This window comes from Drosophila sulfurigaster, chromosome 3 (genome assembly GCF_023558435.1).
Source record: "Drosophila sulfurigaster albostrigata strain 15112-1811.04 chromosome 3, ASM2355843v2, whole genome shotgun sequence".
NCBI classification, from domain to species: Eukaryota; Metazoa; Arthropoda; class Insecta; order Diptera; family Drosophilidae; genus Drosophila; species Drosophila sulfurigaster.
In genome coordinates, this window is record NC_084883.1 from 49,728,697 (window position 1) to 49,753,834 (window position 25,138).

The 25,138-nt window shown below is 39.2% G+C and overlaps 6 protein-coding genes across 9 annotated transcripts in view; 2 read left to right on the plus strand and 4 right to left on the minus strand.

The window, feature by feature from the left end:
- LOC133844478 (calcium-binding protein E63-1) overlaps nucleotides 1-8,771 on the minus strand; it is a 39,981-nt gene extending 31,210 nt beyond the window's left edge. The window contains exons 1-4 of one of the 3 annotated variants that reach the window (XM_062278487.1): nucleotides 8,557-8,771; nucleotides 5,030-5,239; nucleotides 1,151-1,189; nucleotides 936-975 (exon numbers count right to left, since the gene is read on the minus strand). In XM_062278487.1, the coding sequence (XP_062134471.1) occupies nucleotides 936-975; nucleotides 1,151-1,189; nucleotides 5,030-5,065 (115 nt within the window). In that variant the 5' untranslated portion in view covers nucleotides 5,066-5,239; nucleotides 8,557-8,771. The other 2 variants (XM_062278488.1, XM_062278493.1) reach the window with 2 other exon arrangements.
- A 516-nt stretch (nucleotides 8,772-9,287) lies between these two features.
- On the minus strand, nucleotides 9,288-11,126 carry LOC133844477 (transmembrane protein 267). The gene is made up of 3 exons (XM_062278486.1): nucleotides 10,837-11,126; nucleotides 10,282-10,761; nucleotides 9,288-10,227 (listed from the first exon to the last, which is right to left on the minus strand). The coding sequence occupies exons 2-3, from the start codon at nucleotides 10,573-10,575 to the stop codon at nucleotides 9,823-9,825; spliced, it is 699 nt and encodes a 232-aa protein (XP_062134470.1). The 5' UTR covers nucleotides 10,576-10,761; nucleotides 10,837-11,126; the 3' UTR covers nucleotides 9,288-9,822.
- A 595-nt stretch (nucleotides 11,127-11,721) lies between these two features.
- On the minus strand, nucleotides 11,722-13,234 carry LOC133844474 (aldo-keto reductase family 1 member B1). The gene is made up of 6 exons (XM_062278483.1): nucleotides 13,094-13,234; nucleotides 12,784-12,951; nucleotides 12,543-12,715; nucleotides 12,344-12,488; nucleotides 12,072-12,269; nucleotides 11,722-12,012 (listed from the first exon to the last, which is right to left on the minus strand). Exons 1-6 carry the CDS (start codon nucleotides 13,169-13,171, stop codon nucleotides 11,821-11,823), a joined length of 954 nt encoding a protein of 317 aa, XP_062134467.1. The 5' UTR covers nucleotides 13,172-13,234; the 3' UTR covers nucleotides 11,722-11,820.
- Nucleotides 13,235-14,359: 1,125 nt separating this feature from the next.
- LOC133843689 (uncharacterized) lies at nucleotides 14,360-18,359 on the plus strand. The gene is made up of 3 exons (XM_062277339.1): nucleotides 14,360-14,582; nucleotides 14,950-16,230; nucleotides 16,291-18,359. The coding sequence occupies exons 2-3, from the start codon at nucleotides 15,143-15,145 to the stop codon at nucleotides 17,603-17,605; spliced, it is 2,403 nt and encodes an 800-aa protein (XP_062133323.1). The 5' UTR covers nucleotides 14,360-14,582; nucleotides 14,950-15,142; the 3' UTR covers nucleotides 17,606-18,359.
- A 940-nt stretch (nucleotides 18,360-19,299) lies between these two features.
- Nucleotides 19,300-20,193, plus strand: LOC133843306 (ctenidin-1). 2 transcript variants are annotated; one of them, XM_062276809.1, is made up of 6 exons: nucleotides 19,300-19,390; nucleotides 19,454-19,468; nucleotides 19,527-19,689; nucleotides 19,750-19,808; nucleotides 19,891-19,937; nucleotides 20,008-20,193. In XM_062276809.1, exons 1-6 carry the CDS (start codon nucleotides 19,343-19,345, stop codon nucleotides 20,117-20,119), a joined length of 444 nt encoding a protein of 147 aa, XP_062132793.1. In that variant the 5' UTR covers nucleotides 19,300-19,342; the 3' UTR covers nucleotides 20,120-20,193. The 2 variants fall into 2 exon arrangements, with proteins under 2 accessions (XP_062132793.1, XP_062132792.1); XM_062276808.1 differs by having other exon boundaries at nucleotides 19,527-19,808.
- Nucleotides 20,194-22,760: 2,567 nt separating this feature from the next.
- Nucleotides 22,761-23,756, minus strand: LOC133844607 (uncharacterized). Its single transcript, XM_062278682.1, has 3 exons — nucleotides 23,560-23,756; nucleotides 23,033-23,163; nucleotides 22,761-22,964 (listed from the first exon to the last, which is right to left on the minus strand). Exons 1-3 carry the CDS (start codon nucleotides 23,627-23,629, stop codon nucleotides 22,848-22,850), a joined length of 318 nt encoding a protein of 105 aa, XP_062134666.1. The 5' UTR covers nucleotides 23,630-23,756; the 3' UTR covers nucleotides 22,761-22,847.
- Between the last annotated feature and the right edge of the window lie 1,382 nt (nucleotides 23,757-25,138).

Sequence of the window (25,138 nt, forward strand, 5' to 3'; positions counted from 1 at the left end):
ATTAAATATTTGCTGACAATATCTTATTTGACTTTTCTCTCTTTTGTTTTTGGTTGAACATCCAGTCAGGTGTTTTCGGAATTGTCAACCTAGATTCCAAACGCTTTGTTCAGCGGATTAAGAGATTATCCCACTTGCAGCGACCTTTGCGAACAGCATTTCTGCAAGTCAGGGTTGTTATTAAACAAGTGTGTATGTATATAGATAGATAATAATTTTGGGCAAAGATTTGCCACGTGATTTCGCAGTGGTCGCTGCTCGCGCTATCAGTGCAGAGAATTGCGAGGTAAATTAATTAAATTAAATTTCTGATTGCGCCTGTCCTCTGATTAGATTAAAAGAAACCGAGAAATACCCGACATACTATAATTGTGCCATAATCAAGCTTCTCCTCAAAACAATATTCAACCATCCAAAGGCGAAATCGCTGAGCCACATAACTTAAGTGTCAGTGCACCTGTCGTGCGGCGTCGTCGTCGTCGGTGGCTGCGGCTCGTTTGCTGCCAAAAATAAGTGATCTCTTTAACTTATTTTTGTATGGCGAAAGGAAATTAAATTTAGCATTCTAGCGACACGCAAAAGGCGGTCAGAGTGCTAAAATTAGACGCTGCATGTTGCACGTTGCAAATTTTGCACAAATTGCGTATACGCCATGTGTTGGCGCTGGGCAAATTATATGCAATTATTGCTAATAAAAGCGCCAACTTTGCTGCAAAATTTAGCAAGCCAAACTGTTTACACCAGGCTACTAATAACTTGCACTTTGCTACAAAACTTTGGGCAATTAATTTCGCCAATTACGTTCATTGAACAGCAGCTGCCGTTCAGACCTGCCTTAAGAAAGTTAGAGTATTGAACTTTATTTATAAATAATATATTTTATTTACTCATCTAGCTGTCAACGGACTCCAACTAGAGTTCAGTTCACGACTTACCTTTAATTTCGACATCTGTAAATGGTTTCTTTTTGACAGGCTGTTTTTGGGAGACGACGCCGAAAATGTTGTCGATGACCGCAAATGAAAATACACAAATAAAGTAAATTAATAGAAAAATTGTGTGGCTAATTGGAAAATGTATTTGTGCTGCTGTGCCTTTGTTTTATGCTCCACAAAATTGCATTTAATTTTCTAGTGTAATGTGTATTTACCTTTGTGGCACGTTTGCCCAGCAGCGCTGTTCCCAGCATCTGTGAAACAAATCCAAACAAAAAATAATAAATAAATCAGAATCAGAATCGAAATCAAATCAAATAAAATATAACAAAGTAAATATGATATTTGTACAAAAAAATGTGTAATTCCGTGCCGTGTGTGTGCTATAAATAAATAGTACAAAATCATAATTGTTTCTCATTGACAGCCCCGAGGGGAAAAGTTCGTTGAGAAGCATGCGAAATTCTTACAAAACTTTTGTTGCATACTTTTAAGCGCGGGCGAAAATGAACTGAACCGTCAACGAACCAAAGCGAAACAAATGAAGTAAATGTGAAATTAAATTAGTCTCGCTGGGAAAATAGGGTATTACTTGATAAACATTCACTCTGACGTTTTCTCTCGTCGTCTTCGTCTTCTTTTCTTTTTATTTGTTTTTGACATTTTGTTTATTACGTTGTGTTGTAAAATGCTATTTTCATTTTATAGTAAATTTTATTTTTGTGTTTAGAATTTGTGGCATTCAGTATTGTTGTTGTTGTTGTTTTCGGTATGTATGTGTTGATGTGTTTAACATACAACACACAAATGGGGGCAGTCATAGCAAATAGCGAAGAAAATTAGAACAAATTGCTTTGGCCAATTAATTGTCAATTTATAAACCTGGGCAATAATTCAAATGAAAACAAGACTCGTTGTTTTGGTTTTTCGATTATTTAAATTAAATTGCGATTTAATTATGTTGAAGCGTCTGCATAATTTGCATTTGACTTGCATTTGAATTGACCTTTAAAATTTCCAATACAACGATAGCTCGTTAGTATGCATAAGGCATAGACCATGCGTCACATGCCCCGCCCCGCTCCGCCCCTTTCTCTCCATCCCTTCTAAGAGCAGCCTTGGGCCAGGTTAGTTGACGTAAACATGAAATTTATTATGCCAGACCAATCTCTTTTGCTTTTCACACGTCGTACAGCCGCAACAACAAAAACAAATAACAAAAGTAATTTGAAAAATTTATGTAATGCTTTAATAATAACCATTTAATTGCATTTCTTTTAGCAGTGTGTATATGTGTGTTTTTTTTCATCTACTTAAAGTCACATTTTATGGCACTTTGTAAACATCTCTCACACAGACAACATAAATTTCGCTTTTAATGCTCGTGAATTTAGTCAACTTTATAAATTTCATATCGTTAAACGTCGACAAGGATGCTTAGCTGAAATTTAAGAGTACGTTGACTTGCAAGACAAGACAAATGAGAATCTGTTGAAATGTTTTATACCCTGTAATAAATGTAGCCACCTATAGGAAGAATCTTTTTCAGCCTATTTTTTATTTATTTCACGACTCGTTTTGCAACATTATCAAAATTGAATTAATAATAAACTTAATGGCGCAATTCAATAATTCATTTTACCTTATTAAACGAATTTGTTTATCATAAAAAAAGCCTTAATAATTTACACAAATTATACAATATTTTTGTGAGCTCTCTCACACATAATATTTTCCACAACGTTCTCCCTGAAATGCACCCAAAATAATTGTCTAGAAACAAAAGCTAATAATCGTTTTTGTTTATATGCGCTGCGTAAATTTCTTCGTACTTTTTTTTTTTGTTTTGTTTCTCTTTCGTTCTGTATAAACAATTGATTTTTTTAATGCCATTGAAAACACTGAGCAGCCGCTAGCTGACGATGTCTCATGATACTAAAATTTCAAACAGGCATCAAAGAGCACATTAAGATGCCATTATTGGCATATACTACACATAGAAAGTTGTTAAAATATATATACTATATATAGTATACCATCATTTCAATTTACATTTTCGTAATGTGTATTTTGTACAATGTTGTTGTCCACAAAGATGATTTTTATGAGGTGGAACGCTGCCCCAAATTTCTGATTTTCATTTACGATAATTTCACCCAATTGTCAGTTGATGTTGCTTGACGTAGAGCTATAGCTTTAAATACTGTCTTTATTAGGACTTTTAATTAGATGCTCTGAATGGAGAAGCAGCTTTCGAGAGTTGAGAGACCTTTGCGTGAACCGCTGTTTTCAGAATCTCAAGGATTATGTTCACACAATGAAAGTTATAGTCGAGTGTGTACGACTGCAAGATATCCATTAGTTTTTCTTAATAAAAGCACAAATATTCGGTATTATTATTTATATGTACTGAAATAGTACTAAACTGTATTGCATTATTAATTACATATACCAACACAATAAACTGAAAATATAAAAAAAGTGTGCAGTATTTCCATATACCAAAAAAAATAGAAAGCAATACGGTATTTTAATTTCAATATACAAAATAAATATACCGTAATTTTCAAAGTAGTGCGGTGTCATCATTTAAATATACTAAATTAATATACCAAATATTCTAAAATATACCGATATGTATCTTTGGTATTTTGATATCATTTAAATATACTGAATAATATATAAAAATACTAAAGTATACCAATATATACATATATTTGGAATATAGACATATCAAGTACTCTAAAAAATAATAGCTTTATGTGAAACACTGTAAGCTAGAAAAAAATGTATAGAAATTTCCATGAATTTAAGAATTCAAGTAAGTTAAATATAGTATTGTCGTTCTTATTATGACTAATGTTCTAAGTTTACAATAGTAATTTGTTCTTAAAGTGGGCTTATTTTAAGAACATAATTTTTAAGACGAAAGTTCTTGATTTTAGAAACTGATCTTTTTTTAGTGCACAGTCCATGAAATCTAGATGTTCATAAGGACACACGGATATGGCTTCATTGACGCCATATATACATATATATATTTTGTGGGGTATGTAAAGATTCCTTCTGCCTGTGTTATTATACCCGTCTACTCTTCTCTACGCTATGGATAGTGGGCATAAAAAGAATTGAGAAAACTGATAAAAAAAATTGAGTGAATAAAGAAGCAACAGGTGGTATAATAGTTTTGCCTCTTAATAAAAATTGATTGAAATATAGATGCCTTTAAATTACAAGTTTCAAAGAACTATTAAAATAAACTAAACTGATATATGCTTAACTATAATCTGAAAAATTATTCAAGTAAACTAAACTGATGCTCAACTATAATCATTATTTATAGTATTTTAAGTGAAGAATTTATGAATATTGTTTTTTTTCTTCTTCTATTAACTTAAAAATAAACAAGTTTCTTTTTTAAGAATTACACAAATTTTCCAAAATATTACAACAAATAGTCAAGAAAATTATAAAAATAAACTAATTGTTATTTAAAGTATTTTAAGTGAAAAATGTATGAATATTTACGTAAATTAAATAAGAAATTTACTTTTAAGAATTACATAAATTGTCCAAAATATTACAACAAATAGACAAGGTCTCATTTTGACAGACGCAATTAAAAAGTTTGAAGTAAAGAGCATTGTTTAAAATATACTTATGTCTGTCGTGAAACGTAATGAAAGCTAATTTTAGCTAGTTAGCCAAATGTCACCCAGTTCTCTTGCTTTTGTGAATTGTGAAACGTTTATGAAATATAATAGAAGCTGTCGCTATTGTTGTGTGTATTTGTGTGTGTTTTGCTTAAAGCTAAACAAGCCATAAAGTAAATATAATAACTTGTATTTATAGTCCATCAACAATTAATGGTGAAACGAAACAGTTTATCTACGTTTACTACCTGCCTCCTCTTCTCTTCTCTGTGTTGCGAGACTAATTTAATAAATATTTGCACAATTGTTGGCCACATTTGCTTGGGTTGTTTAGCCTTTAGCTGCTGTTTCAGTTTCGGTTCAGTTGCGGGTTCAATAACAGTTCTCGAGCTTGGGGATTTAGTTTTATGAACTCCCCAATAAGGGTCGACGTCTACTCACCTTTAGCTGCTGACGTAGTCCACTCATTGGGCTCATTCAATATAGGATACAAGTGCGTGAAGAGTGAGCAAGAGCGAGCGAGAGAGTGCGAGTGACAGAGAGAGATACAGTTATGGATAGAGCGCAAGCAGAGTAAGTCTATGGACCGATGCGGTGGCGTATGTGTAATATTTTTATATTGCTGCCCTAGTTAATACTTTTTTGTGGGTGCTGTGTTGATCGAATTATAAACAGGTTTTCATAATTTATTGCTTTAAAGGGAGTGCCGTTAACGATGTGTTTTTTTTTGCACTTTTTTGCAAATGTGCACAATTTTATATTTGTTGTTGTTGTTGGTGTTAATTGTACTTGTTATTTATACTCATTAGCACTTATGGTTTTTGCTTTGTTTGTACAATTTAAATGTTGTTAAATACGCCGCGTGCAATCAATTAGTAAATTGCCCATTAAATCGCCGAGTGAAACATAGAAAAAGAAAATCACACAAATTTCTGCTGGCTGACTGCAAAAGTGAAAGGCTCTGAAAACGAACCGACAAATGTGTGCCACGCAAAACGTTCTATAAATAATAAAGTTATTTATCAAAAAATATCTTTGACGTTTATAACTGCACTATGAATTTGTCACGATCCAATCTATTTTGTAGTTATTTTTATTTGATTTTGTTGAATATTGGTTTTTGTATTTTTGTGAAACTTATTTGCGAGTCTCGCGCGCGTTCTGCCTGACGATCGTCTCGCAACGGAATCCCAAACAATATTGAGCATTTCATGCGCTGCCTGCCTCGATCTGGCTGGCGAGAAGAAGGCAGCCGAAAATTGTTGGCGAAACAACAACAACTAAAATATACAAAAGTAGGCGCGAGACTAGCCAACAAATAATAAAAAAAAAAACAATATTCACAGAAAGAAAATAAAATAAAACTGAGCAACAAAATGCAAAGAAAAGAAAAGAAAGCGAAATGAAAACAAAAACAGCTCGAAGAGAGAAAAAAAAATAAAATGAGAATGGAAATAAAAATAAAAATAAAGGAAAACCGGCAGCTGCCGTGCCAGACAATGTGTTGTTGGCTTTTCATAAATTTCGAACAGTTTTCGAAACAGTTTTTACTGTTGTTGTTGTTGCTTGAATTTCATTTCATTTTCATCTTTTGATTTACTCATTTTCCATACTCATTTTTTTGCTGTGGATTTGTATTTTGTTTTTTTCGTATTATTATATTTTCTTGTCAACAGTGAATGAGTATAGAATGTTGTTTCTATGACGGCGCGGATTATGCCAAATGGCACACATTTTATGTATCTGATAGATACATGTATCTACATATGTATATGTATGTGTACTATATATCACGGAATCAAAGCGCGTTGAGATTTGTCTCTCTGCGAATGATTTGTGGATTGTTTATTAGCGTCGATTTATGTTATTGAAATCCCCCCCACTCAAAATCAAATAAAGTTAGGAATAAACCGCAGTGAGTAATTGTAGATTATATAAAATATTTTTACACAGAAGTCATTCAACCTGCAGGTCAGTTGGACAGAAACTGCATACTAAGTGCTGCACATGCTGCGTATGAGTTATATTTAGGGTGTCTGTGCTGGGCAACGATTTCGACATGAAACTTGGCAAGCACAAACACCAGAACACTGATCAGCAGTGAGCGTGAGTCAAACGCAACAGAAAACACGACGGAAGGCGTACAGTAAAGAATGATCTCTTTAATTAGGCAGCTGTCGTTAGCTGTCGCTCTAACACACGAACACACTCGAACACGCGGCGTATACGCAATGCTGCACGGCACACACAACTTTGAATTTGGAAAGCGCATTTGCTACTGAGACAGCTTTTCGAACGTTTTGCAAACGAATTACGAGCGTGTGAGCGTGCTTCCACATTCACATTCATCATACGCCACGTTGCACGTGTGCTCGAGTGTTTGCCAAGTGTCGCCTCTAAAAGCACTTTGAACTCTGTTTGCTTTTCAGTTGGAATTACTTCACTGTGTTTACCAGCTTCTGAAAAGTTATCTGTTGCCTGTTGTCTGTGTTGTGTGCGAAATCGTTGAGAGTCATCATCATTATCAGCTCATTAAGATCAAACGCATATGGAACACGATTTTTGAATATATATTCAACTGTGAAATTGGCACTAGAATATTTTGTGTAGGTTGCCGCAGCGCGTTGCCAGAATGTGTGCCAAAAAGAACTTATTGCATATGCATTTAATACAAATTATTAATAATCATTTTATGCACAGCCAACGCTGTGAAACGCTCTGTTGCTATGAGTTGTTTGAATTTATACACAAAAGGGAGGAGATGATGGAGATGAGCTTAACGGCAGACTGAAATAGAATTTCTATTTTATACCTAATCAGTATTATTTGTCATTCAGCTTAGAATTTATTTCAATCTCTAAATATATGTAGCTACCGTTCCATTGAGAAATTTTTTAGGGTGTCGATAATTGATTCAATTAGCGAAACAATTTAGTTAAGCACTGTTTGTGGCGCCATCTAACGTTCGGTGTAAGCAACAAACTTGTTAACACAAAGATAGAAGTTTGATCGACAAGACTTTTCTACAATCATTATGAATACAATATCAGTGTGTCTTTAAGAATTAAAATAGTTTTAAAAATAATAATTAGCAAACTGAGTAAAGCTATGGTCGTGGCGCCATCTAACGTACGGTGTCAGCAACGGGTTTGTTAGCTCTACTTTAGATTGTGGTTAATCTACAATACTTCTTTATAACCACTTTAAATAAATATAAATATACGTTTTACCACTTTAAATGTTTTCAAAATATTTACAGAGTATTTCTCGGGCATCACTTAATAATTCTCACATGTTTTCTGACCTTTTGCCATTGATTTATTTTGAACAAGATTTTGAATTTTCATCATTCGTTCACCGCCGCTAATATTCTTCCAATGTAAATATTTACAGGATTTATTTTTGTACAATTTACAAATCGCAAGCAATACGCAAATATGCATGGTTTAGCTTTAGCTTCGATCTACATACATGTGTGTATGTGTGTGCATGTAGTATAAATATACATAAGTGCGAGTGTAAATGCATTTGTGTAATGATCACGTTAGATAAATATTATGAAATTGTTTGTGGAGATATGAGGCAGATATGTGAGATGGATGTGGCACTTATCGCAGGAAGTTCTTAATGCGAATTAACAGCGCGTAAATTGGATGGCGTTTAAATGAACATGGGAAGCATTTAGCAAGTTACTCGAAAAAAATAAATAACATAAAAACTGAAAGTTAATCGTGTGACAAGTGTGTGTGTGTGAGTGTGTCACACATTTTCGAGTTGAATGAAATCATCAGACACATTCGAGTACTCAGCACTCTCGCAGTAAGCTAATTTAACTAATTGCTGGGCAAACGAAGCGTGAAAACGTACCAAGGTTAAAGTGCACAGAATAATAATAACAAATAATAACAGAACAAAATAACGAAATAAATCTTTTAAGTGCGGTTTCGTTGTTGCCAAACTGCACTTACGGCAAACGGATTAACAAAGTTATCCTCTTGTTCCGCCAACTTGTCTAATTTATGAACACTTGTCTATTGACCACAAAAATACGGAACACACACACACACTCAGAGACACAGAACACGACGACGACGTTTTTTTTTGACAGTTTTTTAATCGCAATCAGATTCGAAATTTAAAGAGACAGCGACAGCGACTGAGGCAGAGACTGAGGCACCGATCATCCAAACCGCAACAGAGTCCAAACGCAAATGATCAAAACATTCGTTGTACGTTTGTCAACCGAATCTTTGCTCTGCTTTTAAAGAGGGGGGTTGAAGAAGGAGAGGAAGGCGATGCTCGTCTACGTTGTGTGTGTGTTGTGGGCGACTCTGTGTGTGTGTTTAAAGGTGTGTACAAATGTTTTGTATTTGTCTCGTTGCCTTATAAAACTGTTTTCTCTTTTATCATCATCTTTGTTTTTTTTCGTTTTAATTTCCCACATTCAAATTTAATCACTTATTTATTGCGCCGCGAACGTAATTTTCCAATGAAATTTTCCAAATTATCGCCAACAGTTTTTTTTCCTCAATTAAATTTTAAACATGCGAATTATACTTTTTTGTTCTCATTATATACTTGGAATCGAGATTAATCACATAACACATTGAATCAAATGTACTGCCAACTGTTAACTAACGTGGCCAACATTGAGTGGGCCAAGAAATCAATAGAGATTACGACCAGGCTGATGTAATTAACGCCAATACTTTTTTTCCGTTTGTGTTTACAAGGCGAATTTATTAGCACATTATTGATTGTTTAATTAATTACATAATTTACAATTAGTTTCATTAGTTTAGTTTTTTTTTGTTTGCCTACGTTTAAAATTGAATAAATCTCATTTAAATTGGAAGTTTGAAAATCGATTAGTTTTGTGCGCTATGCTTCAGTTTGTCTAACCTACTCTTCGATGCTTATGCTACAAATATCACAATATCTGGATATTATCTGTGTACGTGTTTTTCGACTTGAGTTCTAGTAAAAAACTACACTAGTTAATATTGAAAATACTCCTAAAGGTACTCGTATAATATTATGTGTATATTATGTTATAAGATCAAATAAGTATTTTGCTCGTATCGTTAATAAAATTGTGTCCTGTAATGTGGAAGTATTTAAGTTATTCATTTGCTTAAAGCTAATCTAATTGAGCTTGAAGCCTAAGTAAGCATTTATGTGTTTTGTATATGAAATACTATATCTTAGTTCCATTAGTCCGAGTATCACAAAACTTATACCTGCAGATAGCGATAGTTGGCAGTGGAGCCACCAACACCGCCTCCGCCTCCATTGCGATAGTTGCATTCACTAAGCTTAACATATTGACCCAAAAAGTTGAGGACAAAGGCGCTGCGACAAACATTATGCAGATAACCCAATAGATATGGCGTCAGTACCGTAACCACAATGTAGGCCAACTGTGGCAAGCGATCCGTGTGCTCGTAGAAGGGCCACAGCCAGTAGCCACGCCTCACCGCATCCCTGGTGTGATGCGTAATGAAGGCACAGAGCAGTGCGCCTAATAACAGGCTGCTGCGGAAGTAATTGAGGCAAGCGGTGCATATGTAGAGCAGCAGCATGGCCAGAATGATGCTGGAGCAGTGCAGAAACGGACGTCGCGACAGATTGGTGGCATCCTGTAAGAAAATAAGGTTGAACAAAAGAACAATAAACATAGTTCATGAGCTTACCTCCAAGTAGAGAGAACGCGCCTCCACAAAGTGATCCAGATCGATAAACGACGACACCACAAAGCAGCTGAAAATCAATATCCAGCCCATCAGCTGGCTGGTGCGCTCATAGAATTGCATGGCAAATGCGATGCCCGTCAAGGCGCCAATTGCCGCATGTGTCGCATTGTCGGCCAACGCTTTCAGCAGCGGGTGCTGTGTGAGCTCCACGAAATTGTCACCGAGCAGGCACGTTATCGTCACCAAGGTTGTGAGCACAATTCGCATATAGACCATGGTGTGACAGTGTGGCATCGATTGCAACTCCAAATTATCAATTTGCAACTTGCACCTTGCACCTTGCACTTTGTTCTTTGTGTTGTAGTGTTCGTTGTGGACGGAAGCGTGACGTTGTCTTTTTATTGTAATTGGATTTTTCAGGTATCGCTGTCGTTGTTCTTGCGCATATCGAGCGCTACTTCAAAATTAAATATTTACAATCTGCAAAACAAGTAAACAATTGATTTGAATTTGTGCGTTGTGAAATTAATGAATTTTTTGTGGTTTTGCACTCACGTGTTTTTAGCGCACATTTGCCGCATGTAACGACAACAACTGCAATGCAGTAGTAGTGTGGTGACTCCTTGGGGGTTGCAAGTACACGTACACCACATTACGTCGCCTCGTTTATTTCCAGCAGCAGCAGCAGCAACAACAAGCGGCATATTTTTGGGTAACAAAAATTCCCCCACAGCAGAATGTTTTGATTTTGCGTCACAGCGACGTGAAGTGTGCGGCGCCAGCAAGCGTTGCCACTCTGCTCAAATACAAACACTGCTGAACAGCTGACTGCTGTATTTATTGAATGGTCACCCTGAAATGTTACAACTGAGCAAAGGCGCGTAATTTAAAATGTCTTAAGACTTTTCGACAGAGTAAAATCTGCACAGAAAAATTAATATTCACTAATTTTTTATCACGATCACAATATGACACAGATTATATTTAAAACAGTCGAACTAAATAAATGTATTATAAATGTTATTTTATATGGCATACAAAATCTATATTTAATAAAATTAGTATACTAATATTTTCATCATCATAAGTTTTCTCGAATATATTAATATTCAAGACAAACTACCAAACGTAGCTCTTTCTCGTTCCTGTCGCACTGACAGACTATGGAATTTTCCATAGAAATGCTGTGTTTTATATTTATAAACAAACTAGCAAAAGCTCTCTCTCCCTCTCTCTCAATAGCGTCCGTCCAGTTATTTATATTTAAGTGATCTTGATACGTTATTATGTTTGTGAGCGAGTCTAGTGATAACGTCTGGTTTGCTGTCATTCAAAGCTCCCACTAGCTTCGCATGTAAAATCTAAATGGAAAGACGGCTTACATTCACATATGCTTGCTTGTATATGGATGTGTGTGTCTATATACGATAATACCGGTGCTTTAATAGAAAACAGCTGTTTATTTATTCTCGTTTTAGTTATGTAAATATGTAAATGTAATATGCAGTAATAACAGTGGAAATAATTGAGCAAATTCCTTTAGAATTCCAAATGGAATGGATAGTATTTGCTCTTAATAGCATGCTCCATGGGGATCAGACGTTCTCCGGTGTGATAAGAGTCCAACACGGCATGATCAGCTGCATCCAATTTAAAATCAAAGATGTTGAAATTCTCCTCAATGCGCTTGGGATTCGATGATTTTGGCAGTGGCACAGTGCCAATTTCAATCTGAAATAAAAGAATTTTGATCTAGGAAACAGTTGGGAATTGATGTAAAGAGAACTTACCAAATAACGCAGCACAACTTGAGCCGTGGACTTCTTGTATTTGTCCGCAATAGCTTGAACCTTATCATCATAGATGAAGTTGGGTTGCTTCTTGGCGGGATCAGGTCTGCCCAGGGGACAGTAGGCGGTGACAACAATATCGTGTTGTTTGCACAATGCAATTAATTTCTTCTGATTCAGCGCTGGATGACATTCGATCTAAGGGCGAGAAAAGGAATCAAGTTGTTAGATCACTTTTGTTTTTATAGTATTAGAGACCGCAAGAGTTTCACCTGATTATGAATGGGCTTGATCTTGCTATTGGCCAACAGACGTGTCAATTGCTCCGAATTGAAATTGGAGACGCCAATGCTCTTGGTCAAGCCCAGCTCAACGAGCTTCTCCATGGCACGCCAGGTGTCCAGATAGTCAATGTCGCTAAGGGATTAAGAGATTTAGAAAAATTCTTGTGGATTTTAGAGCTTTACTTACTTGAGTTCCACCTCACCCTTGGCATCGGTTGGCATCATTTCATTGTCGCCACGATAGACATAGGAGTAGGGCCAGTGCATCAGATACAGATCCACATACTCCAAGCCGAAGTTCGCCAACGTCTTGCGGCAAGCGGCCTCAACGCGTTCCGGTTCATGGAAGTGGCACCACAACTAAGCAAAGAATAGGAAGACAGTTAGTCCTCTAACTGTGCCAAAGGTCAAACAAGACTTGAACTTACCTTGGTTGTGATGAAGATGTCCTCACGCTTGATGACGCCCTCGGCAATTTTCTTTTGCACCGCAGCGCCCACTTCAGCCTCATTCTCGTAGAAGTAGGCGGTATCTATGTGCCGGTAGCCCACGTCAATTGCATGCAACGTTGCCCGCTCGCAATCGCCGCCAAGTGACTGCAATCACGTAAAACGTATAAAAATTAGCGCTAATTGTAAGTCATAAAAAAAACTGTAACACTGCGATGTCATTCTATGACAGGCATTTTCTGATAAGCTCGGGAATTTCGATCAAAATACAGATCGGTGGTAATCTTACCGTATACGTGCCCAGACCGATTGACTGGATTTGTGTGCCATTGTTGTTCTTAACGTAGAGAGCTTTCGATGCCGACATGTTGCAGATTCTATCGCAGCTGCTGTTCAACTGTTGCTCATTAGCGTCACTTAGCTTTATTTTATAAGTGCCAGCGAAAGCTTTGAGTGTTCTAAAAAAGCTTTGAGTAGAGTCGAGCATAGGCGAACGTTGGAGACGCTATGCAGAAAGGTAATAAATAGTCATAGATTTTAAATAAAGCAAAAAAGGAATACTAATTTTGTTATTGAGTAATAAATAATCATAGATTTTAAATAAAGTAAAAAGGTAATAATTCTTTTTATTAAGTAATAATCATTGATTTTAAATACATCATAAAAGGAATATTATTTTTATTATGTAATAAATAATTATAAATTTTAAATAAAGCAGAAAACGAATTTTGTCTCAAAGTTTCAAAGTTCTCGAAACAAAATTAATTTAAATTATACCATAATTCAATTACAGAATTATTTAAATTTAATTTTCACGTTCAAGAACAAGACGAAATATGATACTTTACTTTACCTAATTAAAAAAAGATATAAACATTGCAAAAGTCAAGTGCTGTAAAATAAACAGTTACTTCAGTAACTATACTGGTAATGGAAAGAATGCAAATTTAATTAAAAACTTTCATTCTAGTAAATATTACAACTTTCTTGATAGCAAAATCATATTAAAAATTTGATAAATGTAAATTAAAATGCAAATTATTGTACAAATAGATATACATATAACTGCTTTATGCATTTTTAATTACAATATACTGTTGATATTTGGAAAAAATCAAAATGGGAATAAATTGTATTGAAAACAATTTTTCAAAGTACTCACAAATACATATTTCAGCTTTCTTGATTCGTAACAGCAACAAGAAAAATTGAAATTAAAAAAAGCTTTTATGTATACATATTATAACATTATATACAATTCCAAATTCGATAAATGAAAATCAAAATTGTTATTCAAATAGATACTAATACTAATTTTTCTTGAAATTATGTTAATCTTGTGTATATAATATTTAAATTTTAGTACAATTCCCAAGCTTGTCGTTGCTTGAAAGCTGCGGCAAACAAAATTCTGAATAGCTATTAGAATATTCCTAATTCTTAATATGAATAGACAACAAAATTGGAGGAAATCAAGTTAAAGTTAAAATTTTAATGAATATAAAACAATGCTAATGTTGTGTACATAATATTTGAATTTTAGTACAATTCCCAAGCTCGTCGTGTGCTTGGAAGCTGCGACGACCGTTAGCGTTAGCGTTAGGCTGGCGCATGACTGGCGTGAGCTTTTTGGCAGCTGGAACGATGTGGAATTGGCACAACATCTGTTATTCAAAGTGGCACAATGTAGTTAGTAGTCGTAGTCCTTGCCCACAAACCGTCACATGCCAGCACACTGGATGAAAAACGCACATTAAAGGAATTTATTCGGTTTGCTGGTGAGTTGCATTCCCCGCCCTGCGTTGCTCCCCTCCAGACGCTCCCTCAGTGTGTTGCCTGCATCGCAAGTGTATCCTTGGCGTATACTTAATAATAGTGTGTTGTGCATAAAACATTTGGAGTAAAAGTATGGCAAAAGTGGTAGTCAAAAAAAGCATGTCTGGCTGAAGGTGAAGCTAAAGTTTAATTGAGTTTTAAGCTACAGTCGAGCCATCAATCAATCAAGTAGTCAATCAATCAATTAATTAATGTGCGTTGCGTGTGTGTGTGTGAAATGCTCGTTAAGCGTTAAATTTTTAGCTGAATGTGAATGTGGTGTATGCAAAAGCAATACGCAGCTGAAAATTATTTGTATTGTAATTTCAGTATACGCAGCACGCCTACAACTGCGCATGCTCCAGCCCCCAACTGCCGACCCCCTAGTCGAGGCCGCCGCAGCAGCAGCAGGTGACAGTGACGGCGACTGAGAAGGCAACTGCGACAGCGACATCGACATCGACGGCGACAGCGACTGCGACTTTGACAGCGCAACTCTCAAGGCTATTTTTGGGTGACAAACATGGCCACCGTGGCACATGGCTGCAGCAGTCCGCGTCAGCGTTCGTGCAACGGCAGCAGCTCCCCCGGCGGCCATCACGGCTCCACGCCCGCCATGTACACCACGATGCCCAAGTATTCGCGTGCCGCCAGCCAAACGCTGTACGCCAGCAGCCAGCAGCAGGTTTTCGGACAGCCCAGCGTCGATACACCCTACAATGGACACAGCGGTGGTCTTTATATGTCTGCGGGCACGATGTCACAGCGTCCGCTGTCGGCCTCGGCGCTGCCCGAGACAGCGGCCGGTTGCCGCAATTACTGGAGTCAGAGTCAAGGTCATGCGGGCCACGGCGCCAGCTCGTTCTATCACAGCAGCGGGCGGCATTACAACTACAACAAACGCAAGTCGGCGGTGGAGTTGCTCGCCGAATCAAAGCCTTTCTACATCAAATCTGATGCGGTCTTTGAGCGCCTGCAGCAATCGGGTTATCGCACTGCGGCAGCTGCGGCAAATGGCGCAGGAGCGGGTGTCAAGCGCGGACGGCGACCGGAGGAATCGCATGTGGGTTACAGCGGGGCGTCAGGTTATGATGAGCTGGAGGACAGACGCTACATGAGTTTGACACGGCAGCAACAGTCGCAGGTGCAGCAGCAATACATGCATAATCATCACCAGCAGCAACCGCAACCGCCGCCGCATCAGCATCATCAGCATCGTCACAGCGCGGGGCAATCGCAGTCGCATGGCTTGGGAAGGGAACGCGCTGGCTCGGCGGTCAACAACAATCTGTTGCAGCATAAGCTGCGCATGCTGCTCGGCTCGGAGGCGAGTAAGGAGCGTGGCCGACGGCATGAGGAGGCCAGCGATTTGCTGCCCACGGAGTATGGCGAGGATGAGAGCAGCGCGTTGAGTCGAATACCGCCGCCGCTCTATTTGCCAGCGCATGCCTTTGGACGGGACACCGCGGCGTATGCGTCATATGCGGGCGATGGGAGTGGGGTAAACGTAGGCGAAGAGCCGCTGGTGCTCACAGAGAACTACAGACCGATCAGTCCGCCAGCGGAGTATGCGGCCAACAAGTCAAGTCAGGCGCACAATGAGCGCTATAGGTAAGCGATGTTCTAAATCTCCTTTCCCAACTCTACAACTAATTCATTTACCTTTTGCAGATACAACTATCAGCGCTCCTATTCGCACTCGCATGAGGTGGCCAATCCAGAGGAGCGTGCCGCTTATACCGGCGGCGAGTACAACATCAACAGCCACAAATCGCTGCCCGATCTGCACACACAGATCAGTCGTCACTCGCCGCACAGCGAAATCCTGAGCTGCTGCAGTCGCGGCAATCGTTCGATAAAGTCTGCTGGCGAGTCTTCGATCAATCGCGACTCGGGAGGCAGCTCCGGACATTATACGCATCGCAGCGAGCCGTGCTACAAGCGACAGCGTGACACCACAGCAGCGGGCACTGCGAGTGGCACCATCAAGAACTGTTGCAATCTAGTTGCGGGACCACGACGTGACAGCGGTTCCTCCACACAGCATAGCGCCAACTCGTACTGTGGCTATGTGACCCCGGCTGGCGATTATCCGCCGCTGCACAGTCGCAACAACACGGACTGCATCGATTGTCGTTGCAAACAGGACACAGGCGGAGGTCCTCTGCCCTCTACTGTTGCGGTGAGCTCCACAATGTCGGGCTATGACAATGCTGCTGCGGCGGATTATTTGCTCAATTTCACGCCCACACCGGAGGTGCCGGAGGCCTTCCAGGATGATTATACGCCGACGCCGCCATCGCCCCGGCTCAAGACGCAGACGACGCCGCGCTACTCGAGCTCCTCGAGTCAGCAGCTGCACACGAGCTCGCAGGGCTACACGAGCATCAATCACTCGCAGAGCTCGCTGGTGCAGAGTCCCGGCTCAGCTCCCTCGGTGGACGACATCAGTCCGCCTCCGATACAGTTTAAGCGACAGCGTTGCATCCGGTTTAAGAATCGCAATCGTCTGCCAGTGCAACCGCGCACTTCACCGATTAACACCAGTGTTGCGGTGGAGGCAACGTCGGGGTATAATAAGCGCAGCAGCTTGGAGCACGAGAATGTGTTCTTTCCCAAAGGTTTCTCGGCGGATGGTTATGCGTTGACCCAAGCCCATGGCTTGGACATGGAACGCGAGGCGTTGAATGCCAGCATCAGTGAGCTGGAGAAGTTCTTCGATCGACTCGGGTTGAACGATGAGGCGTTCCATGAGATCTACAGTCATCCGAGAAGGCGACGCAATCCCGAAACCGATTCGGATGATTCGAGTACTGTGTTCTTCTCGGATGTCAGCACGGTGGACTCGATGCGTTTGCCGGACAGCACAGAGACACAGCCGCAGACGACGCAACCGTATCGGCCATCGGAGCCGCCGTCGATTGTCGAGCGCAATGCGAGAATCATCAAGTGGCTGTGCAACTGCAAGAAGATGCAGTGCGCCTGAGGATGATCTGATCATCATCTTATTGTTGTAGCCGGCATTGTCCGTGTAACTCTCATAATGTTCAGATTTTGTCAGTCTCTGCCCCCCCCCCCCCACAAAATGTATCAAGCGATTTATCGATCGTTAGCTCAACGTCAGTCAAGTACAAGTTCAAGTTCGATTACGATTACGATTACAATTACGATTTCTATTACCATTACGATTACGATTACGAGTTCAAAATGTAATAGAATTGCTAGCATTACTAGACTTACTAGAATCACCTAACTGTACAACTGAGAATCTAAATGCTTATTAATAATAATCGTATGAATGTGTAACCCCCCGCACCCCACCTCATCCCACCTTGCGCCCTTTTGACTCCCACCACTCCACGTCACTCCGTTTTAGACCCGTTCTTTTGGATGCCAATTACGAATAATCGAATAGCTAAATGAAAATTGAACACAATATTAAATGAAAATATATATTATAATAAATCTATATACATAAATATATCGTATATACAATTGTATTATTAGATGAATTATTGTACAATTAGTTCTTATGTATCGTATATACATACATGTATATGGTATATATCTTATATATACTTACTATATAGTTGCCAAATAAATGAATACAAATAAACACTCGAGACACACACTCACACACACACTCACACAATTGATTCAATGAGTACTCGTCATGAAAATGAACCTACCTATTTATGTAAGTGTAAAATGGTTTGCATGATCAAATGAATAAATATTTACGAATATCAAAAATGTAGAAGATGACTTTTAAAATATGGTTTAATAGCTAAGTGATAGTGGAAAATATCTTTAACTCACGGCATCTTTGGTTTGTTAAGAAAATTATAAAATAGTTCTTTCTTTATTTTTATAATTTTACAAAACTTAATATAAAATCTGAGAAGAAAGTTTGGCGAGCTCACAGTTTTATGATTTTTTTCCTTAAGTTTGCCATAATAGCGAAAAGTCGTTAAAACTAGAGTGAAACCAAAAAACATCATTTTTTTTATATTATAAACAAATTTAAAATAAAATTTGTATGCACTTTTATTAATATACCATCAGTTAACTTGTTAAAAAAAAAATTGGACGAATCCGTAATCATAAAAGGAAACCACAGGCCCTGAAAGTTAAAAATTCGTAAGCCTTCAAAGTGCGTCTTTTTTTGTGGCGCTGACTGTAGATCAGTATAAAGAAAATATAAGATTTTGCAAGTGGTCTTAATGAAAACTTAAAAGCAGAGCCATCTTCTTTTTTTAATAAACATATTAATTACGTTAACCGAATTGCCATATAAGTTTATTGTAACGTTAAAATTATAATCGGGGAGTAAACTTTTAAGTTTTTCTGAAAGTATATCTGGCTTTAGGGAGTGAGAAGTTGCAGCAACTGCTTTGATTCAGCAACGTTTATTATTATAATTAATCATATTCTGGTCTCTTTAGAGAGTAGTAGAGCTTTGCTATTTGTTTTACTTTTATTGCATTTATTAATTAATTTGAATATATACTTTTTATATTCCCGTAAAAGCTTCCCTTTCAACTAGAACTTTAAACACTGATAATGATTTGATTCAAAAGCAAGACTATCCCAATAAACTCCATTCTTTATTGACCCACATATGACATAATAATAAAACAGCTGGATGCATTGTCAGCGGTGAGTATAAAAACCTCAAGTGCTTGGCAGAGAGTCAACAGAGTCTAAGGGAAAGCCAAGAGAAATGCGTATATTTTTACTGCTAGTCGTAGCACTGGGTTTGCTGGCAATGGTAAGTCAAGGAGTTAAAGATAAAGATAGTAGATAAATTGATTGAGTTTTTATTTAATCTTAGGTGTGCTGCCATAATGTAAGTATGCTATAGTTATGTTGGTATCTCATGTTTTAACTCCTTGCTTTGGCTAAAGCCTGAGGAGAAAAAGCCGTATCCTTATCCCAAGCGCGGTGGAGGTGGCAGGGGAGGCGGTAGAGGAGGCGGCGGTGGAGGAGGAGGAGATGGCAAAGGAGGTGGCGGTGGAGGTGGAAGTGGAGGTGGACGAGGTGGAAGTGGAGGAGGAGGCAGTGGAGGAGGTGGCAGTGGAGGAGGTGGCAGTGGAGGAGGAGGCAGTGGGGGAGGTGGAAGTGGGGGAGGTGGAGGTGGCGGTCCTAGCATTGAGAGCTGTCCACGTCCATCACCGCAGAGCTTGAAGGTAAGTGCAGGAAATCGGAAATCATGCTGATAGCGAAGCTGAGCTAACAGAGAGAGAGACTATTTTGACAAATGCATTACAGTGCCTGCAAGAATGGGCGTGCCAGCAAGTCATACGTCTGGATCTGCGGTAAGTAACTGCTGCATCTCACTTCCAGCTGCCTTGGCTGCTAGTTTTCACGTAATCCACACTTTGACAGCTGTCTGCTCAACCTGAATGGCAACAATTTGCTGGGCAATCTTGTGAGCATTCCCGGAGTAACTGGCGGCGGCACCGGAGGCGGCATTCTGGGTGGACTGCTGGGCAAATAGTCGTGGGATGGAGTGTAAGAGGAGTGGAAGAGAAGTATGCACACATTAAAGCAATAAAAAGCTAAGTAAAACGAGATGGCCGCCATCGAATCTCATTGGACTGTGGGCAGTAGCTGTGGTTTTAATGGGGCAATGGACAGTGGGCAATGATAATAATAATATGAGTGGAGAGTGAAGGTAGAGAGAGGAGAGGCTAACATGGCGATTGGCAATGCTCGATAATCGCCAGCACATAACAGTTAACTCAATTATTGTTTAAGCGCTCGTTTTGGCCATCAGCAATGCAATTAAGTGAGCAATTTTCAAATTAGCCAGCAATTTATATATAGGAGTATCATCATCCGCATTTACCCAATCCGGCAATCGACAATCGCCAATCGCAATTTGCCATTTGCCAATCGCCATTTGCCTTTAACACCGACGACTGGTGTCCAGCTTCTTGCAGCATCCTTAAAGCTGACCGCTGCGAACTTGTAGCGCATTCGAACAAAGTCGCAAATCATTGAAGCATATGCAATTATTCATTTTGAGGTTGAATGCGCTCGAACGCACACAGAGATACAAACGCTGCCGTACATGAGCTTACTCAACTGCCTCTCTCTCTCGCCCTCCCCCTCGCTCTCTCCTCCTGCTTCAGTGTCTCGCTCCCGCTGCTGTGGCAGATACTTTTGCTCTCGTGTGAGCGCAAGCAAATTTAAATTCAACAGCAGTTCTTAAACGGCAGGCACCATAAAAATCGCTTTTACTACGCGTAGTTTTTTCTTTTTGTTGATTTCATTCCTTTTGCAATACCCTGTGCTCATCAAATGTGCGTAGATTGTGGAGAGTGTGATAGAGTTCCAGTAAAATGTGTAACAGGCAGTAAAAGGCAGCCGTCTATCCAATTTACATTATTACTCATACGCCTAGTATCACCAAGAGCTGATTCCTTTCGTGAAAATTTTATAATACTTAGAAAATAAAGAGCATACATACTCTTACTCTGTATATAATAATCTGCAATTAAATAAAGTAGATTACTTATGACAAAATTTATAACTCAGCAATTCAACAATCTTTTTGAAAATATGAATTTATATTTCAAATTGTTTGATGCACAAAGAGCTTTTTATGCACACATGAATCTATTAGTCTGGGCGGTGACTAAATTCATTAATTACCAATTAATTATTACGAAAAGAGACGACGTGTTGCTTTCGTTCAAGAGCTCAAGATTCAACTGACTTTTAATGGAGCGTATCGATAAATGATACATAGATTTGTACATTTAGTAACTTAATTATCTTAAACATTGATAAAAAATGCTTTCGAACAGATTTTGACCGAAGAGTAATAATGAATAAAGTATTTTTTCAATGAATGATCAATGTTATTATGCATTCAAGTTGGCAAAATTCTGTATGTTTTTTATAGTCATTAGATAGAATTTTCCCTTCCTATTATATGTAGAGTATTAACTGTCGATTTTCGCAATTTAAATGTTATGTTCAGTCTTTGTAAGTACTCCTATTGGTTTGCAAGTATTAAGGTATGATTGATTATTGTTTTCTGTTTTTCTAACACTTTTCGTTTCAACTTAAGTTGACAGTATTCATTAGAACGCATATTCCTTTTCGTCTATATGCCCAGTTGAATTGAATTCTGAAGTTAAATTTGAGTTCTATATTTAGTTTTTATTCACTGGAATATTCCTTTTCCTTTATAAGCAGTGCATTTTACTGTCAATCTTCTAAATTAAAAAACAAATGTAAAACCATTTTATTACATACTCTTAATGCTATTCTGATTTTAATTACAAATCCAAAATTTATCCAACCACAATGAGACGCAGTAACCGACAGTTGAGCACACTCGCCTTGAGCTGTCTTCCTTGTTTTTTGTACGCTGGGTTTTGTTTCTTTTTTTAATGCCCTCTTGATTGCAGCCGTCTCTTGGCAAAAGTTCTCGCTCTCCATTTAGCTGATTTCGTTGTTGGCCAAAAGCTACGTCTGTTGCCGCCCCCCTCTGCCGCCGCTGTCTGAATTCCGGTATCCAACTCGAGCTCTGACTATTTTAGCTTAATCCGTCACTTGCATCGACAGCTCAATAGTCTGATGGTAGCTTCAATTTCCTTTTGCCCTTTTATAATTAACTTTATGTGTATGTATTTAGTTTTATTGCTCGTTAGACAGCAGCCTCTGTTGGCGCTGGCCTGCCCAGCTACAAGGACAATGAAACAACAATTTGTGGCTGCAGCCCGCCACAGTTTCGCTCCCTTCTTCCCCGGAAAAGAACCGCAACGTGTGTAGGCCATTTTGGAATCGCCATTGCCATTGCCATCGCCATCGCCAGCTTCATCGTCATCGCCATCGCCATCGCCATCACCGACGCCATTTCCCATTGCCAGAGCACAGCCGTCGCCATTATATTAATTACAAAACGTTTGCGACGCCGCATCCCAGGCGGCGACAGCATCTTTAAGAGAGAGAGGGAGAGCAAGAGGGGGAGACTGAGAGCCAGTTCCTGTCTCACTAATGGGGCCACAACAAGTAAATCACACGCAAAGCTCTAAGGCGATTTGGAGCCAACGAGTTGGAGACGTTGCTTCCTCCCCTCAGTAGTTAACGAGCAACAGCAGCAGCAGCCAAAAAGCAGGCGCAAATATTTCATAGTATTAACTAGAATGTATCTCAAAGATACATTCGAATTACACGCATTTATTGAATTGCATTCACATTTATTATTCGTTTTATTCATCCTTAGCTTTGATGGCATCAAAACTAGCTATATCCGAGACAGTTGAGCTCTCAGACAGATCTGTTTTCGCTTCTACGGTTGTTGATGGCGCCGCTTCCTCAACGAGATTCTGCAGGAGAGAAATGTTCATTTAATTTTCGAGTGGGTTCTTGTTTAGGGTTTTGGTTCGGGGTTTACCTCTGCTTTCAGTGTCTGCTCGTTGAAGGCCTCAGCGAGTCCGGGATGTATATTACTCAGAGCCTCATCCCCGTGACGTATGTAGACGGGCACATGACCTTTGCGAGGCTCGAGCTCCTGATAGGGCGCAGCTAAGAAAAATTTAATTACAAGCCATTAAATCATTGCCTCGACGCGCAGCTCTTTCCTTATCAGCCCGGTAATCTTCTATGACATACAACCGGAAACCTTGAATCACGACTCCAAGCGACAGCGTAATTATGACTAACGAGTTGCGAGTTGCGAAGAGCTGTTGCCGTTGCCACTGCTGACAAACGTCTCTTCGCTTCCCGTCGCACCCCGTTGTCTTCTACGCCCATGCACGCAGATGGTTTTTATAGAAATAAAAACCTGTTTCAACTCGATTCAACGCACAGCGAAAACAATAGAAAATCTTCGCAACAGATGTGCAATAACATAAAATAACTGATTTCGCATACTACTCAAATATATATGTCAAAGTAATAAATAAACATAAACCCACATACCTGTGGCCAAAATGCATAAACTAAGCATAATCACAGCGACGAAAATAGCACAGCTCGACTTGAAGAACATGGTCCAGATATAAAATTTAGTTTTTTACGTATTTATGTGCAAAATTTCTTTTGTGTTGTGTTTAGCAGACAACACAGACACAACCTGATTGAAGACTGGAGACTGATGTTTGAAGACTGAGCTGAGATCGTTGCGTATCTGTGCTTAAAACCTATATCGTTTTGCTCTGCTCTGTTGTTCTAAGCATTCAACGCTCCTCTCCACAACTTTTTGCTGTTCTCTGCTCTGCTCTGCTCTTCTCTTCTCCTTTCGCAGTCGTCGTCATCATCAACAGCTTGAGCTCTGCTCCAGCAACAAATAAACTTTTGTTGGGGCAAATTACTCATGGGTAGATGATGATGATGATGGCTGTAATGAAGCTGTCGGCATTGGCGAACTTTTCCAGCTTTTGCCACAATGGGTCTAAGGGAGGGGCTGGGCCAGAGGGTAGGGGTAGGGGTATGAGGTTTAGCAAACACTTCTCATCAACTTCTACTTGGAGCTCTGTATGCTGTGGCAACTTTACTACTCGCACAATTGCCTTAGCCAAAGTAGCTGAAGCTACAGTTGAAGCTGGAGATGGAGCTGAAGCCGAAGCTGTTGAGGAAGCTGCTGCTGCTGCTGCTGGAGACGGCATTTAGTGGCCTGCGGCGTTACCCAGTCTGTGGCCATAAAGCAGTTGCCATTGCCGCTTCTTCGAATTCAAACGCTCGTTGCGTTCTGTTCTTCTTTTCTTTTCTGTCTTGTGTTGTATTCGAGTTTTTTTTATTCCAACTTTTTTGTACTTTGTTTTTTTGTTTCAAATTAATTGGGTCGTTAGAGAAGCCATTTGCGCGGGTTCCTCTGCATCTTTTTCCACCTCCCCATTTGCCTAGCATTTTCCAGTTTGGTTATATTCTTTTTTCTTTTTCTTCTTTACATTTTGCTTGTGCTCTCTGTTGAATTGTTTGCCCACTTTCGTTTTTGTTGAGTGTATTCAAATCGAGAGAATTGCTGACATCTGTAGAGCTGTTACGAGTACATTGAATACCCGCCGCCGCATGCCGACTGTCGACACTGACTATTCACTATGGGTATAAGGCTATATAAGGCGGCAGGGATTGCGTTGCGGATTGCGATTGGGATTGGCATTGGGATTGGGTATTCAAGAGAGAGGAAGGAGGGAGGAGATTGGCGGGCAATTGGCGGCGGGGGCGCTGTTTTATTGCTCTTGTTTGCCTACTTCGATTGTTCCGTTGAGCGCGTCCTTGGTACAATTCCATTTAGATGTTGTACAAGTGGCATGTAAGGGCGCAAGATTTCAAATCAAATTGTTGAGCAAATATTCAACAGAGTAAATATGTTTATGCCGAATCAAGCAATTTCATTTAAACACACTCAACACCCTCCAACCACTTTCTCCCTCTCCTTCCCTTCCATTCGACTCATACTTATGCATAGACAGTGAGTGCAGTGTCATACAAATTTTCGATTATGTCAGATAAATATGTATAAATGCTGACATCGAATTGTTGACTCTACGCTCGCTCT

Excerpts from the sequence above, each read along its gene's own strand:
- LOC133844477 (XM_062278486.1), bottom strand. The coding sequence starts at position 10,575 with ATGCCACACTGTCACACCATGGTCTATATGCGAATTGTGCTCACAACC. Across the intron at positions 10,228-10,281 it reads CGCGTTCTCTCTACTTGGAG|GATGCCACCAATCTGTCGCG; the intron begins GTAAGCTCATGA and ends ATTTTCTTACAG.
- LOC133844474 (XM_062278483.1), bottom strand. The coding sequence starts at position 13,171 with ATGTCGGCATCGAAAGCTCTCTACGTTAAGAACAACAATGGCACACAA. Across the intron at positions 12,716-12,783 it reads ACATCTTCATCACAACCAAG|TTGTGGTGCCACTTCCATGA; the intron begins GTAAGTTCAAGT and ends TTCTTTGCTTAG. Across the intron at positions 12,270-12,343 it reads TCAAGCCCATTCATAATCAG|ATCGAATGTCATCCAGCGCT; the intron begins GTGAAACTCTTG and ends TCTCGCCCTTAG.
- LOC133843689 (XM_062277339.1), top strand. The coding sequence starts at position 15,143 with ATGGCCACCGTGGCACATGGCTGCAGCAGTCCGCGTCAGCGTTCGTGC. Across the intron at positions 16,231-16,290 it reads GCGCACAATGAGCGCTATAG|ATACAACTATCAGCGCTCCT; the intron begins GTAAGCGATGTT and ends TACCTTTTGCAG.
- LOC133843306 (XM_062276808.1), top strand. The coding sequence starts at position 19,343 with ATGCGTATATTTTTACTGCTAGTCGTAGCACTGGGTTTGCTGGCAATG. Across the intron at positions 19,809-19,890 it reads CATCACCGCAGAGCTTGAAG|TGCCTGCAAGAATGGGCGTG; the intron begins GTAAGTGCAGGA and ends AATGCATTACAG. Across the intron at positions 19,938-20,007 it reads GTCATACGTCTGGATCTGCG|CTGTCTGCTCAACCTGAATG; the intron begins GTAAGTAACTGC and ends ACACTTTGACAG.
- LOC133844607 (XM_062278682.1), bottom strand. The coding sequence starts at position 23,629 with ATGTTCTTCAAGTCGAGCTGTGCTATTTTCGTCGCTGTGATTATGCTT. Across the intron at positions 23,164-23,559 it reads TTTATGCATTTTGGCCACAG|CTGCGCCCTATCAGGAGCTC; the intron begins GTATGTGGGTTT and ends AATTTTTCTTAG. Across the intron at positions 22,965-23,032 it reads AGCAGACACTGAAAGCAGAG|AATCTCGTTGAGGAAGCGGC; the intron begins GTAAACCCCGAA and ends TCTCTCCTGCAG.